This window comes from Melanotaenia boesemani, chromosome 7 (genome assembly GCF_017639745.1).
Source record: "Melanotaenia boesemani isolate fMelBoe1 chromosome 7, fMelBoe1.pri, whole genome shotgun sequence".
Taxonomy (NCBI): domain Eukaryota; kingdom Metazoa; phylum Chordata; class Actinopteri; order Atheriniformes; family Melanotaeniidae; genus Melanotaenia; species Melanotaenia boesemani.
In genome coordinates, this window is record NC_055688.1 from 3,261,012 (window position 1) to 3,280,735 (window position 19,724).

At 43.4% G+C, this 19,724-nt stretch overlaps 1 protein-coding gene across 3 annotated transcripts; it reads right to left on the minus strand.

Moving 5' to 3' along the window:
* Positions 1-629: 629 nt before the first annotated feature.
* Positions 630-10,144, minus strand: pcdh18b (protocadherin 18b). Of its 3 annotated transcripts, none has more exons than XM_041990970.1 (4): positions 7,269-10,144; positions 6,773-6,861; positions 6,311-6,426; positions 630-2,116 (listed from the first exon to the last, which is right to left on the minus strand). In XM_041990970.1, exons 1-4 carry the CDS (start codon positions 9,768-9,770, stop codon positions 1,158-1,160), a joined length of 3,666 nt encoding a protein of 1,221 aa, XP_041846904.1. In that variant the 5' UTR covers positions 9,771-10,144; the 3' UTR covers positions 630-1,157. The 3 variants fall into 3 exon arrangements, with proteins under 3 accessions (XP_041846904.1, XP_041846903.1, XP_041846902.1); XM_041990969.1 differs by having other exon boundaries at positions 6,257-6,426; positions 6,773-6,828; positions 7,269-10,143; XM_041990968.1 differs by having other exon boundaries at positions 6,257-6,426; positions 7,269-10,143.
* Between the last annotated feature and the right edge of the window lie 9,580 nt (positions 10,145-19,724).

Here is a 19,724-nt window from a genome sequence, read left to right on the forward strand (position 1 = left end):
TTCATCAGATGGTGAAATGTTTCAGCTATAACATGTGATCCGTTGTTTTTGTTCTACTGGGAATAAGATATCGGTTGATGAGATTTTGGAAATAATTGAATTCTGTTTTCATTTACACTTTTACACACCGTCCCAACGTTTTGGGATATGTGGTTTTAGATAAAGTCTTTTAAATAAGAAGAAATTTCCATCACAAATCTGCAAATCCAAACATTTGTTCTGAATATTTGAAGGGACAGTTGTATTATTAGGCTGTTTATTCTGGTCTGATAGGAGGTTTTCTTATTCCATTTCTTACTTTGGTTTCACATAAAGTTAATTCTTCACTTTGAACCACCCACTGCAGCTTTTCTGCAGCTGTTTTTGTGAGAAGTCCAGGCTGAACACGAACACTTTCCTCATTACTGAGACGTCTTTCTGAGGCAGAAAAGTTCATTCTCCTTTAACTATTTATCTTTATTTTCAGACTAAATTTAATTGGCTGTACTTGCTTTCGGCTAGGGGGATGAGGATTAATGAATGAAGCGGTAAATCCGCAAAGTCTACATGTTTTCCTGGAGTAATACTACATTCATTCAGCCTTATTAAGGAAAATAAATAACTTTAAATTTACCACAAGAATATTTCTGTATTATTTTTATTTTTCTCCCATCTGTTTCCCCACAATTAATCACAAACACAAGTGTCCATTAATTCATTATATATTCGTGTTTACAGGTAACAGAGACAATAAAAAAAGAATCACGATACAAAAGACAGTTTAAATATGCAGAACTTCAATCGCATGTCAAAGTCTTGATTCAGCATTTTGTACTCAACATGCAATAAAATATAAAAATAAACTTTTGATTAAATTTATATACACTTTTTTATAAATATAAGTATACAAATGTATTTTTAAAATACAAAGATAAATACAGTCACACAGTGTACATTGTGTACCAAACTAGCAATTAACAAACATTTTTGGATATTTAGCATTCACAAAACACATTTATTTCATTAGAAATGCAAATTTAACGACAAGTGCAAGTCTTAAATTTATTTGTCTTTGTTTCTTATTCGAGTTCCTGTCTTTCTGTCTTTTGACACCCACCGACTCACTTTCATCCCGGAGGAAAGGAGGCTGTGAGTGTGTTAATAAATAAAGGAGGCGGCTAACTCTGCCGGACGTCCTGTAAGAGTTTGTTGATCTCGGCCACCAGCTCGCTGGCGTCCACCAGCTCGTGTCGGCTGTCGCTGCGTTTGCCCTGAAGGTGACCCAGAACTGAGTCAAAGTCATCCTCCTCGTAGTTCTCTGGAATCTCCTCCATAGCCGGCAGCCACTTGGAGGAGGGCCCGTTGAGCGGGACAGGCAGCGGGGTCGGGGCCATGGAGGGCTGCACCAGTGTTGGGCTGACCAGCGCTGTTAGCAGGGGGCTGCTGTGGGGTTTGGGGCTGTGGCCGCTGTTCTGGGGGCTGTTTTTGGGGGCTTGCGAGCCCTTGTGGTTGCTGCTCTGGGAGCTGAGCTTGGTGTTTGGCTTGAGGGTGTGGTAGCTACCCCCCTGGTGCTGGCCGGATGGACCAATGCTGCTTCCTGGATTCTGGAAGTGAGTGTTGGCAGCCCAGGCCGCCACGCCCTGCTGGTGAACAGAGGGACTGGGCTTACCAGGTAGATGACCCCTCCTGCGATCTAAAGAACCGGTCATTGGCACGCCCACTCCACTTAGGCTAGTCCCCTTCTGGTTCTCGTTGACCTGGACGTACGAGTCCAGACCCTGTGGCAGCAACCTCTGGAACACGCTGCTCATCTCCGACAGCAGCGACGTGGTCCCACACAGGTCTTCATCTCTGGCCTCGTCAGAGCCACCTTCTCCTCCCTCCTCCTCTCCGCCATCCTCCCCACCCAGGTCCTTGCCGAAGGTAGAAAAGCTCTGGTTCCGGGAGGGGCAGGTATCAGTGCAGGGCTGGGGGACTTTTTCCTGAGCAATGTCGGTGGCCTGGCGGGCTTCCTCCCCTGGAATGTAGAGGTTGCTGCGATAGTCGGAGGAGGATGAGGCGGGGGAGGCCAGGGGGGGCATCCAGCACTGATCCGAGTGGCCCAAGACGCGACACTCCTCAGTGCAGAGCCTCATAGCTGAATAAAACACAGGAAATCCTCATGAGTCGTCAGTAAATCTAAGTTGACATGTTCATTGTAGTAAACTGTAAAATGTAACATTGGTTTTACTAGAATACATTTAAGGAAAATAACCTCATTTTACCTCTTTGTTATGAATACTAATCTTAATTAAATCATATGAAAGTTGAAGTGCAGAAGGTTAAAAAAAAATGATGTACTTAAAAGTCCAGTGTGTAAGAGTTACTGACGTCTAGCAGTAAAGACGGGTATAGAAGTGACTTCAAATAACAAACAATTGTGAATGTACGGTAGCCATCAGTAGCCAAACTTCTACCAGACATAAAGATGTTTTCCTGTGTGAGTGGATCCAGTGGCCTCAGGTGAAGCGATGACTGCACTGCAGGTAACTTCAACTTCATGTACGCGTGCCGTGTACTGTCTTCTTCTATGGTGCTTTTTAGGAGTTACTTATCTCAAACGGAGCACTAGCTCCTATCAAACTAAGGTGGTACTACAGTTTAAAAGTTTTACACATTCAATTACTTGACCATTCTGAGACACCGTAGTAAAAATGGTGGCAGCTGCCATGTATGTGGACCTACAGCCAGTAGATATAAATGCTTCATTCTAAGGGAACAAAAATGTAAAACAGTTATTTTGATAAAGTGATTAGATAACAGTACAAACGTGGTTTTTAATGATATAGTGAGATATGTTTCACAGTATTAAAAAACTAATGACACTAACGTGCATGAAAACCAAAAATACATCTATGTTTCTGAGGTTTTATTTATGTTTGCAGTAAACTGACAATATCACCGAGGTAGAGAAGCTTTTAGTTGTTCATGAGCATCTCTTCTTCTCTCTGTCTCTAAATATGGTGGAAATCTGCCTTAATTAGTCTGAAAGGCTCTCTGCAGGAGCCCTGCCTTACCTTCCAATGTATTTACCACAAAGAGACAATTCACCCTGGCCGATCAATGCATATTACACATTCAAAATAACTCCTTTAAAAGCCCTGCATTTTTCCCTTTCAAGTCACTCTTTTCAATATTAAATCTTCAAATGGAAAATCTCTGAAGAATAAATTAGACAAATCAAATATGCCAACTTAAAGCCTTCATTAAAAGGAGTGCGGCGCTTTTCAGTTGTGCTATTGAGGGACTTCATTATCCCCTCATTAACATGAAAGGAACATTTATAATACATCTTAGAGCAGATGAAAAGTGCATTTGGGTGCAGTGGAAAGGGGAAAAAATACTGTGGAGGCAGCGGCTGATTGGGCTTCCTGCTGATGAAAGGCTAAAAAATGAAAGATTTAACCCTGCTGATCTGTGTGGGGAAATGAAAAGAAGAATGCATCAAGCAGACATTAAGTGAAGGCCTGGCTATGTGTCGATCTGACTACTTGCCAATAAATAATATGACTAGTTTATTCAGGGCTCCTTTTCAACATTGTGCTTGTTTATTTCAGAGATCTGGTTTTATTCAACAAATTTGATTTTTATCCCCTTAAATCTCACTAAACTTCCCAAGATAGCCAGCTTTGGAAAATGTTTGGAATAACCTGTCAAGGCTAAAACACGGACAATAAGTAGTACTCTTTAACTATTGCCCATATCTGAGTATTTATCCATAATTCATGGTGGAACACAAACGAGGTCATGCTCAAGAGTGAGGATATTTTTAACCATCGTTCAGGTCGTCATAGACAAACGCTTCTCTGCTCTTCCTCTCTGCACCAAAGACAGAAACCTTGTGCTGATTGTTCAGTTAACAGTTTAAGAATAATGATAATAATAATAATAATGTGGTAAGGGGCCAGCGGGGAGCTGATGGGTCTCTGCTCTATAAAAGCTGGAGAGATCAGTTTCATATTAATATGTTAACATGAGTTTTGACTGGTTAGCCCATCTTAGCATGCAAGTCGGGGATCAGATTTTTTTTTATTTATTTTAATTTATTTTATTTTATAAGTAAATAAATAAGATTTGGGCTTTGAGCTGCTGTTACTTGCATGGCATGGTGTAAAAACGCCTCACTGCCCAGGTGCTGCCCTCCAGAAACCATAACGTTCAACTTTGCATTAGCTTATTTTTCTCCCTCCTTCCCATTAAACAAAGAAAAGTACACAGACGTTTTTGTGTATGGCTTCAGGTTTGTTTCATGTAGTAAGATGCATTCCCTAACAGAAAGTCTTCTGCATAGAAATGGACTCCAGTTTCTGCCACATTTAGTGGGCTAAGGAGGTTTTCATACGCAGTCGTAATAAGAGAGGTGAATAAATGCTGCTCAGAATCATCCACGCAGCAGTGGACACGGGGGCGGGAGGCGGGCTCATCATGCAGATGGAGAAAGGTGAGCTTTGAGGTGTAATTATGCTCTTCTGAGCTTAATCATGAGCACAACTCAGCACTGACTCCATAGCAACAATTCACCACTTGGCAATTAAATGACTCCTTTTGATCAGAGCAGCACGAGGCTTCGGTTTCAACGACTGAAAGTGAAGGATTGAAGGTGGCAAAAGGAGAGAGACTAACGAGCTGAACTCCTCCACAAAGCTGTAAAGGAGGGGAGGAAGGTGTTAGTGATGAGACTGACTGCCCGTCTGGGTCGGCTTTAATTGGGATGTAGCTCAAATGCAGTATCGAGTGATGGCTGTGTGGGAAGCTGGCTGGAAAGAAGCAGGAGCTCTGGGAGGAGAAGGAAGGCGTGATAAAAGAAGCTGTGGCAGCTTGCAGCCTGGGTGACATTTGTTGAATGTGACTGAGTATTTTCCACTCAACTAGTCTGGAACTTGACAGATATTTGATTGTGAGGGGTGGAATATTTCAATATCTGTTGGGTCATTCAACAAGTGTTCAAAGTTCCTGCTTGTTAAGTCAGCGGTGGGAAGGATGGAAAGACCATGCAGAGCGACAGCACAGAGGAGAGATGGCTGAATGAAAGACAGGAGCAGCTTTCTGGTGCAATATCTCAAGGGCTTAGCCAAAGAGAGAAGCATCATTCACAATCCTCCAAGACAAAAGCACATGCAGCTCACCGAGGGAAGAACAAAACAAGCATGCTCGGGTTTCTGTTCTAACCTGTTTAAACACCAACACTAGGTTTATTATTTGATCATGTTGATGATGATTCTCATTTAAAGAGACAGACAGAGCTCTATTACTCAGTCTGAGTACAATTAGGTGCCATTTAAAGGTTAAATGTAATGCTTCTGTGAGAAAATGTATTTGGAAATTTAGCAAAAACCTAAATAAAGCTGGTTAGATACAGAGGGGATCATTTACATAAGATCCTCCCTCTTCCTGTCGCTGTGCCTGTACAACTGCAGGAAAAATGGCTTATTTTTGTCACTATGACTTCAGAAGACTGAGCTAACTCTGACAGCCTTGTATGACCTCATGCATTTTTAAACAGCATGAAATGAAAAATACTTCATAAATTCCCAAAGGGAGAATGTCAATTATATTATTATAAGGAAATCCTAAATGATAAGTACAAGTTTAGTGTATAGTAGTTGGACTGGGACGAGATCGCATTACGACCAGTACTGCAGGGTTTGTTTGGTTTGCAGGGATCTAGTCTCTTCTGGTGGATGTCCTCTGTGCTCTCCTTCCTGGTCAGATTTGTTTATCGGTCTTCAGCGTGTCTCGTGATTTTAAGCTGCATCTCTCATTACCAACGGGAAGCATGTGAGGCCTTGAAGCAGCGACATGTCGGATCTAGTGACTGAGCTCATCAGATCACCTCTAAATGGGGTTGCTGGGTAAAAACTGAACCTAGTTAAGGTGTATTTAAGGATTCAAGAGAAAAATCTTGAAGCAGTATTTTATCTGAGATGTTAGTTGTATGGAAAACAATCAACATTTACTGGTTCTAATCTCTAAAGAGTGCAGATTTCCAACTTTACTCCTCATTGGATTGTAAAGTTAAATTATAATTATGGTTATTTGCAGCCCTACAATATTTTTCCAAATGCAGCAGGTGCAGCCAACAGGAGAGATTAGGACAATCCTGAGTGAAGATAGCTGATGAAAACCTAAGACTGGAATCTGGCTTCAGGAGTGGATGCTAATAATACAGAAAGGGAATAATGAGAACTAAATGGTAAATGCAGGGTGGGTTGGGAAGTGGGGGGGGGTGGGGTTGTACCTGCATGCGGTCTGTGGTGGCCATCATGGGCATATAGCTCAGTAAAGCCCTCACCAAGGAGCCTCTCCATTGGCGACTCCCTGCCAGGTTCATAGTCGCTGTCTCCGGCTTCACTGTCTCCACGACCGCTGTCCTTTAAACTGAATTTATCCATCTCATTCAGGGCATATCTGCACAGAGCCAGACAGAGATTTGCTGCATTAATCACTGACAGTAATGCTGCCACATGGAGAAACCATGCTACTGATGGATAATAAGGTGCATGGAGAGGCAAAGAGCGCTCTGCAGAAGGGATTTTACATACAATTATGCAAATGTAAAAATATTGAGCATGCAGTTTGACTCTGAACCAAAAAGCTACTAGTTACGGATATAAGAGGTCTAGGTGAAAGTACTGACATCAAACGCAGTTGTGTGGAAATGTTTTGCTGTGTAATGGTACAGAGATACACAAAGATGTGTTTTTCTATTTCTACAAAGTCCTGATAGCAAAGCAGCTCTGTGCATGTGGGTTACCTGTAGCTCCTGGTGTATTTGTTGCCTCTGAAGCTTGGTCGTGGCTGGTACTGGCCCTGATGGAGCATGGACAGAAGCTGTGAGACTTGCTATAATCCCAAGAGAAACAAAAAGAGGACAAAAAAAAAAAAAATAATAAAAATGAAAAAATGAAGAGGGGAAAATGAATGGAGTCAAACAAGCAAGGCCACAAGACAATGTTGGGTGCTGGGGGAGGGGGATGGGGGGCATTCTAGGAAAGGGGGGAGGGGGGGTGGGGGGGTTGACATGATTTTGTGATTTGCTTTTAAATGTGATATGAAAACATGAAACAAAGAATTCAGGCACACTATGGGAGCAAAGGGATCAATTCAAAACAAATAAGAATTAACGATAGAAACATGTTAAAAGTAACATGTTTGGTTGTTTTTCTTAATTTTGATGATCCATAATAAAAAAAATAAATACTTAAAATCAACTGGCATGAGAGAGAGCGACAGAGGGGGGATTGACTTACCTCTACAGGAGGTGTTGCATGGGCCAGCTCCAGAGCAAAGTTCTCTGGGACATGGTTGGAGGAGATGGTGACCAGGCTGTTGAGTGACTGCCTGCTGTGGTGGCTCTGCCTGCTCCCCAAGGTGCCTCTCTCAGGTGTGGGGGAAGGTAAAGGGGAGCGTGGGTGTGCCCGGACAGGTAAGGTCCCATTGACAGTTGGGACCAAGGTGATATCTGCCTTGTGGATCTGCCTGGCGGGCTTCTTGGGGTGGTTCTGGTAACTGTTCTCCGCTACACGGCAGTTATAGTTGTGTCTGGGGTCTTTCTTTTCGCGGTTACAACGGGCCGTTGCGAACATCACCATGACGATGAGTAGAAGGGCGCAAACGGCACCCAGAGAGATGATGACGATGAGGGAGAGATCGAGTGAGGCCTGGCTGGAGCCGGTGGGATACAGAGGGGGAAGGATGTCCATGGTTTCCTGTAGGGACAGCCTGAGGAGCGCTGCTGTGGTCAGCCGGCTGGTGCCTCTGTCCTGCACCTCCACCCGAATCTCCATCACATCCCTAGGAGCCTGCTCCAGGCTGGCATTGGTTCTGAGCTCACACCGCCGTGCGTCCATTATAAACAGCCCATCTTCATTACCGCCAACAATGGCGCAGCTCATCTCTCCGTTGGCTCCAGAGTCGCGATCCGTGACTTTGAGTGCCGTGATCAGCTGACCGGGCGATGCATACTTCCATACAGGAAGCTCAGCTGTGTGATTTCGGAGAGAGGGGGAGTGGATCACGGGTGGGTTGTCGTTTTCATCCAGAACAGTAAGCAGGACTGTGGTGTTGGTGGACAGTGAGGGGTTCCCCCCATCACGTGCCTGAACAGTGAAGGCTATCCGGCTGACGTCCTCGTGGTCAAAGCTGCGAAGAGCGTAGATGGCGCCATTAGAGGGGTCGATGGTGACGTAGGTAGAAATGGGGCTCCCTTGGACTGAAGCTTCTATGATGGTGTAAGTGACCTGGCCATTGGTACCAAGATCTGGATCTGAGGCCACCACAGTCATCAAGTAGGCTCCAGGAGAGTTGTTCTCAGATTTAAAGACTTCATAGCGGCTTTTCTCAAAACGTGGAGGATTATCGTTTTCATCTAACACCTGGACGGTGAAATGTTTGATGGTGGAGAGGCTTGGGGAACCCCGGTCTTCAGCTATGACTGTCAGACTGTACTCTGACCTCTTCTCCCTGTCCAGAGACACATTGGTGAGAATCATGTAGTTCTTCTCGTGGGTCTTCTGAAGCCTGAAGTGGCCATGACCATGCAGCCTGCACACCACTTCACCATTGAGGCCTGCATCGATGTCATCAACACGCACCAGAGCTATGAACGTGTCTACTGGGGCCCCCTCGGAAATGTAGGCCACTTCCTCTTTGCCAGGCGTCATCAGATTGATGTTTATCTCTGGTTTGTTGTCATTCACATCCACCACTTTAACCACAATTTTGCAAAGTCCAGGAATGGAATTAGGGCCCAAGTCCTGAGCCTGAACATCCAGCTCGTAAGAGGCTGTGGTTTCATAGTCCACTTTCTGAATGAGTGTAATGTGGCCATTTTCTGGGTTTATCTTAAACATTTCTAAGATCTTTGGGGAGACGTGGCTGCTGAAAGAGTAAACTATTTTTCCATTAGTTCCTTCATCTGGGTCTGTGGCATTTAAATCAATGATCAGAGTCCCAAGGGGGGAGTTTTCCAGCAAACTGATGCTATAAGCCTGCTCATCAAAGGCTGGGCTATTGTCGTTGGAATCTGAGATACTTATTTTGAGTAAAGTGGATCCTGACTTGGGAGGCACGCCATTATCCGAGGCTGTAAGCTGCAACTGGTAGCTGGACTGCACCTCACGGTCCAGTTCCCTCATCACCACCAGCTCTGCGTACTTAGCCCCGTCCGTTCTGGTCCTCACGTCGATTTTAAAGAAGTTATTGGGTGTCAGGGAGTAAGTGTGCAGGGAGTTCTCCCCAACGTCCGCGTCCATGGCGCCGTCCAGCGGGATGCGCGTCCCAACCGATGCGCTCTCAGAAATCTCAATGGGGACTATGGCGCGGGAGAAGTGCGGGGAGTTGTCGTTTATGTCCAGCACCTCCACCTCCACATGGAACAGCTGCCAGTACTCCCTGGGCAACGTGACCACGTCGAACTCAATCGAGCAGTTCAAGTTTTTCTCACAAAGCTTCTCGCGATCGATTTTGGTGCCAATGCTGATCTCCCCGTCCTCCTCCCGAACAGACAGGAACGGCGTACTCCCCCGCTGCATGGCGCGGAACCGAAACGTCAGGGAACTTGGTAGTTTGGATAAAATCCCGGCAACGTCCTCTTTCAGCCGCGCTATGACTGTCCCCACTTTTTGCTCCTCGTAAACTTTGTATTTCAGAGTCTTACCAGTCGCGCCCTGCAGGAGCGCGACCAGAATCAGCAGCGCAAGCGTCGCCTTGGAGAGTGGGTTTCCTTTGGTTTGGATCATTTTGGCCCCCATTTTTCTGTGCGCACAATGTGGCGATTATTTCCACAGAGGGGGAAGAATCAAGGGGAGAATGAAGTGATGTCTCCTTAGAAGTCTGGCATGTTAAATCCTCCGCTTGTCACTGCTCCAAAAACAAAAACACGCCAGCTGTTACATAAATAAATAAATAAGAGTAAATTAAACTTGTTTTTGAAGAAGAATGGCGCACACAGGCGAACCGCAGCAGCCTCTTTGTGGACTGAACCGTTCCCCGTTTCCACATATGCTCCTTGCGTCTTGTGTGTGCGCGCCCGTGAGTGAGAGTGTGTCTGGACTAAAGGCGCAGCCTTCCTCCAGTCAGTGTGACTGAGTGAGTTAGAGAGAGAGAAGTATAGTGTGTGTGCGCGCGCGACATGCTCCTCGCGCTCTGCCCTGTCTCCTCTTTTTCTTTCTCTCTCTCCGCATGCCCCGCACCCAACTGCTTCTCTTTTCCCCACAAAACACCCCCTCTCCTCCTAAATCATCAGAATGGGCTCCTTCTTCCAGCAGAGGAGGGACTATTCATCGCAGCCAACCCCCCCCCCCCCCCCCCCCCAAAAAAAAAAGACACAGAAGACACCCCTGAATTAAAAGTGTGTCGCAACAATGGTCCAGAGTAGAACTTATTCTTGGCTTGAGTTCTTTTTACACAACCAGTACTGACCCCAGCCGCCTTACATTGTTGTGGCTGCATTCACAACGTGTGCCAAGTCGGATCTTTTGTCATTTCTGCCCAAAAACGCAAAGTTGTCTCACTGACTGTAATAAAGCCAATAAAGAAGTCTGTAGCGACACCTTCTAAGATCGTAACTGCTTAAGTCCTCTTGCTGCTACATGCTGCCTATACGCACACCAATATGTCAACATAAGATAATGAGAATAGAATAGAATAGAATAAATAAAAAAACAAGCTGGAGAGCAGACATACGTAAACATGAGCAGTGTAGGAAATTTGACCGGGAAACTCATTTTAAAAAACTAATGCAGCATTTCCATCTTTTGAAAAAAGAGACAGGCATGAAAAGTCGGGAGGTTTTATAACCCGATAGCACTCAGTAATGTCCTCGTTTTCATTCTCATCTGAACACATTTGTCTCGTTTTATAAGAAGATAAGAGGCCTCCACAATTTCTTTATTTACTGGCAACAATAAAACCAATAAAGAAGTCTGCACCTTGTAAGATGCTTACTCTTTCAAGCTAAGTTCTGTTATTAGTGTGAACATTCTGCGTAATTACGCACAACGTATGTCCACATAAACTGAATCATGTGCCATAATCCCGATCTACATGTCTGAAGGACCAAGTTGGAGACTAGACATGCGTAAAATCAAATGTTCATGAACAATTGGGGCATATGACTGAGAAACTCATTGCAAGGTTAAAAAAAAGTCATGCAGTGCATCTTCTTCAGGGGGAGACGGAAAAAAAAAGCTTTATAACCAAATAACACTCAGTTCTGACACTCAATTAGGTGAACACTGTATTTGATTTGGTAAAGAGCTTCTATAATTCCTTCATCTATTGACATATTTTATATAATAATTATTAATGATAATAATGGAATGCTGAGCATGAGACAGGGTGAGTGTTTACATGTTGAAACATCTGTTTATTCCGTATTCTCCAACAACACAGTGAAGGTAAAGGCATGGTCTGTGCTCAGACATCCATTCAGCTGACCCCCACATGTGTCTGTTCACTACCCCCCGCCCCGCCCCCCCCACCCCCATCCTCTTCTTGCTGCATAATAATGATGCTTTCTAAAAGCGTGCATCCCCCTGATCATCCTGCAGAGTGCAAACAAGTGGGCAAGCGGCATCAGGCCATCTGGCTCCAGCCTCAGACAACCCAAACCTGTAATTACCATCTATTCAGACCCTGCCGCCCCATCCCACAATCAGCCTGTGAGAATAAGCCCCATCTCAGGACAGATAAAATCTAATATCATCCTTTTGCTGTGTAGTAGGAAGAAAAAACAGCCATCTAAACTTGACTTGTAGGAGGTGACTGCTTAGAATTGAAAGGTGTCATGGCCACTGGAGGAAAATCAGAAAGGCCTTTAAATCGTTTATTGTTTGTAATGATCCACGCACTGCTCCTAAATGTGTTTTAAGTTCACAGCTTTGCACACATCTCATAACAAAGAGATATTTTATATGTTCTTCAGATTCTCTTTCACATCCAATTAGTCAACAAGTAAAAACACTTCCAATAAGCTTTATTTGGAGCGTTCACCAACCTCATGTGATAAGCCAACACGATCAACAATCACACTGATTGGTTTCAACACAGCAAATGATTTGGTGCCGGCTGTTGGAGAGGATCTGTGATGTGTGTGTGATGGATTTTATCTGCATTTTAAATTCCTACATGTGACCCGTGGGAAAAGGCTCTCTGCGACGCCATCTGTCCCTCGGCAAACACATGGACATCAGCTCCCAAACTCATAAGTAGACATGCACTGATGCTGCATGACTCAGGGAGGGCAGAGTCCACAAGGTCGCTGCTCAAAGATGCTCATTTCAGGGGTTTCTGCAGCAGCGACTTGTGCTCTGCTTTTAACAAAAAACAGATGTCATAGTTTTCTAACTAGCTGCATTGTTCATGCGCTTCCAGTGGAGATTATGAGAAGTTCCGTAAAAGAAAAACAAAAAAGAAAATTGCTAATTTTAGGAAGAATATCAACCACGGGCATAAATGGGACAAAGTGATCAGTTTTATGTCTTACAAACCCTCCATCTCCACTGATAATGTCCCTGCATGGAATAAATTCTGATTCAGATTCTGTTAGAGTCAAAGTTTCCCTCACAGACCTGCATTTCTGTACGCTCCGCAACATGAAGCACTCCTAAAGTTTCTGTTTTATACATACCATTGTACACTGATTCATTAATTATGCACGTTGTCAACTTGTGTCCACGCCCAACAACGCTGGTGTTTTTCATGAGGGCAGACACAGTCCCCAGGCATGTCCACACCAGCATAAACTTCAGATAAAAGAGTCCTGTAACATATAACCATGTTAGCCACGGGCCGGTGCCTCTCTGAATACAGCGCTCCACCCCAGCAGCGCGGAACTGACGGTGCCCTAATGGCATGACTTGAGTTGGGCACACGTGTAAATCACATTTCCTCTGCAAAAGAAAGAGGGGGAAAGAGGGAAAAGCTCAACATGACATGTTACACTGATTTTAGCCAAGAAGTTTCTTTACTCCCAGCAGAAGTGCTGCTGCAGAGCTGCACCAGGGGGAATATTCTGTGTGATTCTAATGTAAACTGACACTCATAAAGCCTCGCAGTTAGCAGGCTCACAATCTGAAGATGAAACTGATGATGCTGCAGTCATGTTTTAAAGGTCATGTCTTTAAATAAGCAAACAGGTAAGAGACTCCCATGTGATAACTCCTGCATGGATGATAATGCCTGAGCTGCAACAAGTTACTCAACACTAACTGATGCAACGAGTAGCTTCTCATTTCTTTAACAACCATGTGGAAAGACACATCCCGTGGTCGTGGAAAAGATGTTAATTTGTTTCAGAACGGTCAGATTAATGGCATCAAGCAGAGAAAACATCTAAGGAAATGCAGAAACTACTAAAACTTGGTCAAGAACTGTCTAACAATTTATTAAAAACTAGAAGGATAGACGGGAACCATTGTCCAACACAAAGACATGTGGCTGAGAAAAACATCCTGAATGATGATCGGTGGAAGTCAAATCATAAAAAGTACCAGTAGAACGTAGGGCTATGTTTAATAGTGAAAGTAAGGACATTTCAACATGAACAACGTGAAGGCACTCAAGGGATTGAGACTGAACAGCTGTGCAGCCATAAGAAAAAACACTAATCAGTGAGGCTAACCAGAGAAAAAGGCTCCAGGTTGCTAGGGAGCATAAAGACTGGACTCTGGAGCCATGGAAGAAGGTCATGTGTTCTGATGAGTCCAGATTTACCCTGGTCCAGAGTGATGGAGTATCAGAGTAAGAAGAGAGGAGGACGAAGGGATGCAGCCATCATGCCTAGTACTACTGTACAAGCCTGTGGGGGCGGTCTATGATCTGGAGTTGCTGCCATTGGTTCAGGTCTATGTTCAGCAAAGAACGAGGTCAGCTGACTACCTGAATATACTGACTGAGAAGGTTATTCCATCTTCCCTGATGGCATGATGGAGATACCATTTTCACACATGGATTGGCCACCAAAGTCCAGAACTGAACCCCTTGGAGAATCTTAGGGCTGTGCTGGGGAAGGCGTTGTGCAGCAGTTGGACTCTTCATCATCAATACAAGATCTTGGAGAAAAATTGATGCAACTCTGGATGTAAATAAATGTTGTGACACTGCAGAAGTTTATCAAAACAATAACAGAGGCCACTTTTACACAAGAGTTTTAATTCCCCTTTAATTTAGAATAAAAATTAAATCCTCTTTAAAATGATCATGTAAACATCTAATTCTAAATGAAAATGGCCGTTCCGAATTAAGCCTAAATCTGAAGTAAGTGTCTGGTTTATTCTAATTGTAAATACTAAAAGAATAATTCCTCGATCATGTAAATGTTCGTTCTGCTTTAAACGAATTCTGGTTGTTCTGAGCATGCTCGTTCTCTTGTCCTGCCACGGCGACGGTACGGTACTCTACCTCCTTTCTCCTCCTCAGCTGAACAAAGTGAATAGTATGCTGGTGTTGCACTGCTGCTTCAAAACTAGAATCAAAATCAAAGCAAACAGGATTTGTAAATACTCCTCCTGTCCAATCAGAACTTTCAGCCCCAGATCTTAAGCAGAACTGAATCAAGGCGATTAAATGTGTTTTCCATTTAAATTCAGAATGACTAATTCCATGTAAACGCAAAGGACAATACTTTAATTTTGGATTATTTAAATCTGAAAAATTAATTCTGAATTAAAAATAAAACACTATGTAACCGTGGCCATAGAGAATTAACTAAACATTAGAGCGTGTGACTTTTCTTGTGGATGGGCAGTGTATATTAAACATGGCTGCTTCAGCAGCAGCAGCTCATATGGCCAGTTGGTGGGTGATGGGTAGATGCAGACATTTTGCCCTCAGGGACCATAAAATTACTGAAAGGGCTCAGAGATGGGTGCAGGGCCGCAGGGTGGGAGGCTCAGCAACTTTGTCATTGAAATGAGATTCTGATGACAAAGGCAGTACAGCAGGTGGAGAGAAGGCGGCTGGGATGGAGGAGGGGATGGGATTTGTGTTGTGTGGCTTTCAATTTTAGAAATTAAAAAAGCTAAATTAACCATTTTTTCCCAAATGTCAATTTTTTTTTAATATTTCAGATTTGAAAACAGGATGAAATGAACAAACTGAAACCAATGAACAGGTTGAGAGAAAAGTTTTATATAAATGTAGTAAAAATGATCAGAAAGAGTTCTGTTAAAAATCACACCCAGGCTGCAGCTTTATCTCCATCTTTGTAGATTTGGTTTCCAACACATCTCTCCCACCAGGCTGAGGAGGAGTCTCGGCGTGCGTCGGGGTCGGAAGGATTGTAAAGGCACGCGAGCATCTGCCACGAGCTCATTACCATGCTGTTAGCTCGCGCGAGACAGAGGGGATTTGAGGTGGGGACAGGGAGGGAGGGAGGGAGGCCAGGATCTTCTCCACCCACCAAGCCGGTGTCAAACACGACACATCCCAGAGCCTAAATCCACATCCAGAACTGATTTCTGCTTCAAGTGGCTGAAAGAAGTCTGACTGAGCCTAAACTCTGGCTTTGAAGAAAATAAAGAACAACGTCATATAAGTAATAGTCCTTGTCTAAGGAGTCTGTTTAGGAACCATAACTGAAGTCTTCTTGTGATAGTTTGCACTGGTCCTCATTTGTCAAACGTGGAAATGAGATCTGATCACAGGAATGATCTTACGACTGGATCCACGTGTCATTTATGAAACATTCGTAAGTGACCGATCCCAGCGTAGGAATGATCAGACCTTAATAAATACTCAAATCTATCGCCATTTACATGTTAAGCATTTAGTTATTCGTGGTCCAGAGGCCACGCCCAGTGAGGTCAAACTGTGGAGAGGAGACGTTCTGCCAAAATAAGAAAGTTTTTTTGGAGGCCGAGATGGAAAGCCTCACTTGTGAGGTGGAAAAGAATAAAGAGATGGTGTTTGGCAGCCTAACAAAATCGTAACAGCGTTCTGGCCGGAACAAAATTGTAACATGGAAGAGGATCGTGGAGGCAGTTACCTGCCTCGCCGTTGTTGATCTGACTCCAGCTGAGGTATGAATAAGACTCTCAGTAAGTAGCATATATATGCCCAGGATTAAAGTTTCATTGGTTTTAAATTAGGATAACAGCACATGCCCGGTACCCAAAATTCACAATTTTTTTATTTTGTTCTATTGAAAATATAAACAACGCTAAGAGATCAATTAAAACATTAAAAACTGTGAATAAAACTTTTTCAAACTGCTAAACATCTGTTTTCCTGCGTTAGCTAAGCATTGTTGTGTTCAAGGTTCTGTTATATGAAGCCACTTTTTATCGCCTCCAGAAGAGAAAACTGGTGGCCTCTAGTATTTCCACCTGTCCAGTGAAGAACTGCACGTGTTAGTGCACAGCATGGGAAACATTAGCCTGCTGATTAAATAGAGCAGTTGTACAACTTTAGGCTATAGACCAGGGTTATTCCATTCAGTCCTACGAGGGCTGCAGTCCAGCAGGTTTTCCATGTATCCCTGCTTCAACACACCTGCATCAAATTAAATGCGTCTAACAGCCAATCAAGTTCTGCACAGTGACTAATTAATCTGAGTCAGGCGTGTTGAAGCACAGGACCGAACTGAATAACCCTGGTATAGACTACTTGTTAGAAAAACCGGATCTGTCTCCTCCGTATGGCCCCCAGTGGAGGCTGTGTATGATATTTGTTATTTTCCCAAATCATTTCAAGTGTGTCGGTGTGTACTCCAAGCATATCAGTAAGCTATTTTATTTGTTTTAAATGGGTTTTTTTTTTAAACGGGTTCATTTTGGGTACTGAATATGTGGCTGCTTATCCTGAGATGACAGTTTGAGGTTTGTTTAATAATTATTTTCAGCATCTGCTGAGCTGCAAAGCTGATCCACACAGACTCAAACTTGCTTGCATGATGTCAGACCCGTCGTGAGAGTTGATCGTATCCCACGCTCACGTCCAAATTAATGAATGCCAAACCTTGCGTGGAAATGGTTATGCACACAGATTTCCGTTGAACGTTTGTTTGATAAATGAGGGCCACTGTGTGACTGGCAGGTAGATATGCCAGATCTTGATATAAATCACTGTGGAGACATGATATCACCAAACTTAGCAACCTCATTGTGCCCACAGTACCACTGTGGTTCCAGGAAGTTCTTCCCTATACACATCGGTGCAATCAGCATGATGAACACTGAGCTTTGTAGATGTGGTCTGAACTGTTTACTCTTGCTTTGCATTAAACCAGTTAATCATCTGCAGGTTTGACTCCATACTTTTGACTGACACATGGGACTGTCTTTTCTAGCTCAGTCTGGGGAAAAAAAGGCAAGAAAATAACATTTCTTCAAATGTTGATTTCCTTAAAGCTCCATGTTCCACCTGAAGAGTGGCGTGCCTCCTCAGTCTGTCATATTCACTCTGCTTCAGAAGTTACTTAGTTTTGAAACTCCCAAGTTTCAGTTTTAGCTGCATCCTTAGCCTGCAGTGTCGACCTCCACATCAGACAGCGGTTTCCTGCATTTCTAAGTGTTGATCCCTCAAGAGGAAACAGCTTCCCTGTGAGGTTGCGACAGTGAAGACAAGATGCTGCAAAATTAACCAAGACAGATATAGAATGTGTGGTGACAGATGTGCAACGGAGCAATCTGCAAATTGGATTCTTCCTTTCTGTCTCCATCCGTTAAACATGCTGCACATAGTCCATCCCTCAGGATCAAACCCCACCGCTGTTTTGGAGAACTCATGCTGTTTATATCTGGAGGAATCCATAGGAAATACAGGAACACAAACACACTTGGTTTTGACAAGGCGGCTGTTGGAGATCGCTAAACTTTTGGTTTTCTGTCATCAGCTTAGCCTCCAGGTCCACCTCCATGGAAAACTGGATTGCAAGGAAAGGGATGAAACTCCACTAAGAACCAGTGAGCCTAACTGTGAATGTGTAGTTAGCATATCTCTGTTTCCTGGGGTGAAGATGTGCCATCATGCTTGCTAACGTGGCTCAATGTCTCCTTCACTTGTTGCTTGGAAAAACTGCTGATTGGCAACAAACTTGCAGGTGTTTGCAGTCACCTGCTGTTTGACAGTGCTGTGGAAAATATGAGCATTTTCTCCTAACTTTACTAAAGTTAAAAAAGTGATTGTAGAGGAGGTAATCTCTGTGTGCCTTTCTGCTTTAGGCCTTAAGGCAGCTCCTCTCCTCAAACAACTCTGGCTTTTTATAGATGCATGTCTAACTTGGTAAAAACACCTCATCATCCCCAGAACACAACGTTGTTCCTGTGGTATGAAAACACGTTGGAGCATTTGATTGATTTTCACGTGCATGCTGTCGATAATTCTGCTGAATAGTTTGATTTATTTTTTTACTGCAAGTTTTAAAACCTGCACATAAACTACAGAAATCCAGTCTTTTGTTTTCTCAAGAGTCTGGAAGTGGAGAGTGTTCAGTTTGGAGCTATCTATCTATCTGTCTATCTATCTATCTATCTATCTATCTATCTATCTATCTATCTATCTGTCTATCTATCTATCTATCTATCTATCTATCTATCTATCTATCTATCTATCTATGTATCTATCTATCTATCTATCTATCTATCTATCTATCTATCTATCTATCTATCTATCTGTCTATCTGTCTGTCTGTCTGTCTGTCTGTCTGTCTATCTATTCATAATAGGGGTTACTGTCTAAGTATTGTAAATTAAACAGGAGATTGACACCACACATATAATGGTAAATTTAGACAGAACAGAACATGCCGTGTAGCGTCAGTAAGGATGGACGTATCCATACTCTGGAGTCAATACATCAATATCTGCTAGGACCAAAACATGCCATTTGTTTTCACTTCTGAGAATTTAACGCAAGAAAAGTATGTGCTGAAGCCACTGTGTATCCTTCTCAGATGTCATGATGATGCTGCCAGTGTTAGTGATGATGAGGCTGTGTTTTAATATTTCATTGTTTCATTTAAATCTTGTTTGCAACAATGAGTTGATTCAGTCTGAAGGGAAACTAAGTTATGGTTTTGTGATTTAACAGTTTTTAAGATGTCCATAGAAAGGAATTAGTGGACTGTGCACATTCTACAATGGCTCCTGATAAAGGAGGAAAAACCTCAGAAAATGGCTGTAGAAGATAACTGTTTCTGTTTACAGGCTGTTATACACCAGGAAAGACAAATGTTTGTATTGTACACTATTCTGTGTGCACAGTCTTAGAGAAAGAACGCTTAGCATCACGGCAGTTTGAACAGCGGTTGGTGTCACATCAACATCATTTGCGCTTCAAAACATCTCTGTACAGAGGACAAATCTGAGTACAGAGGCACAAAGAAAGGCTCTGCATGTAAATTCAGCGATCAGCGAGTTGTAATTACTGCATTGTCTGCATCACATGTGCCGGGATGCTGCTCATGCTGAGCTGCTCTCATGCTGTAAAGCCTGTTAGCCTTTTCTCTGCAGCAGAAAAGCTTGTTTGCTCTTCTCTGGTCTCTGATCAGCTCTGATTGTCTTCGCTGGGATTGCCAATACAAGCCCCTGTCTCGACCTAGGGGGCAGTCTTGTTAACTGCCCTCCAGGACTCCATTCACATTTGGAGGCTTTGAAGGAGCTTCTTGACTTGGTAATAGGGTCTCTGAGTAGTATACAAGTCCCTTGTCTTGTTAGGAATTTGCTGTGGGCTGTTACCATTTACCTTGTTGGCTTTTTCTGAGC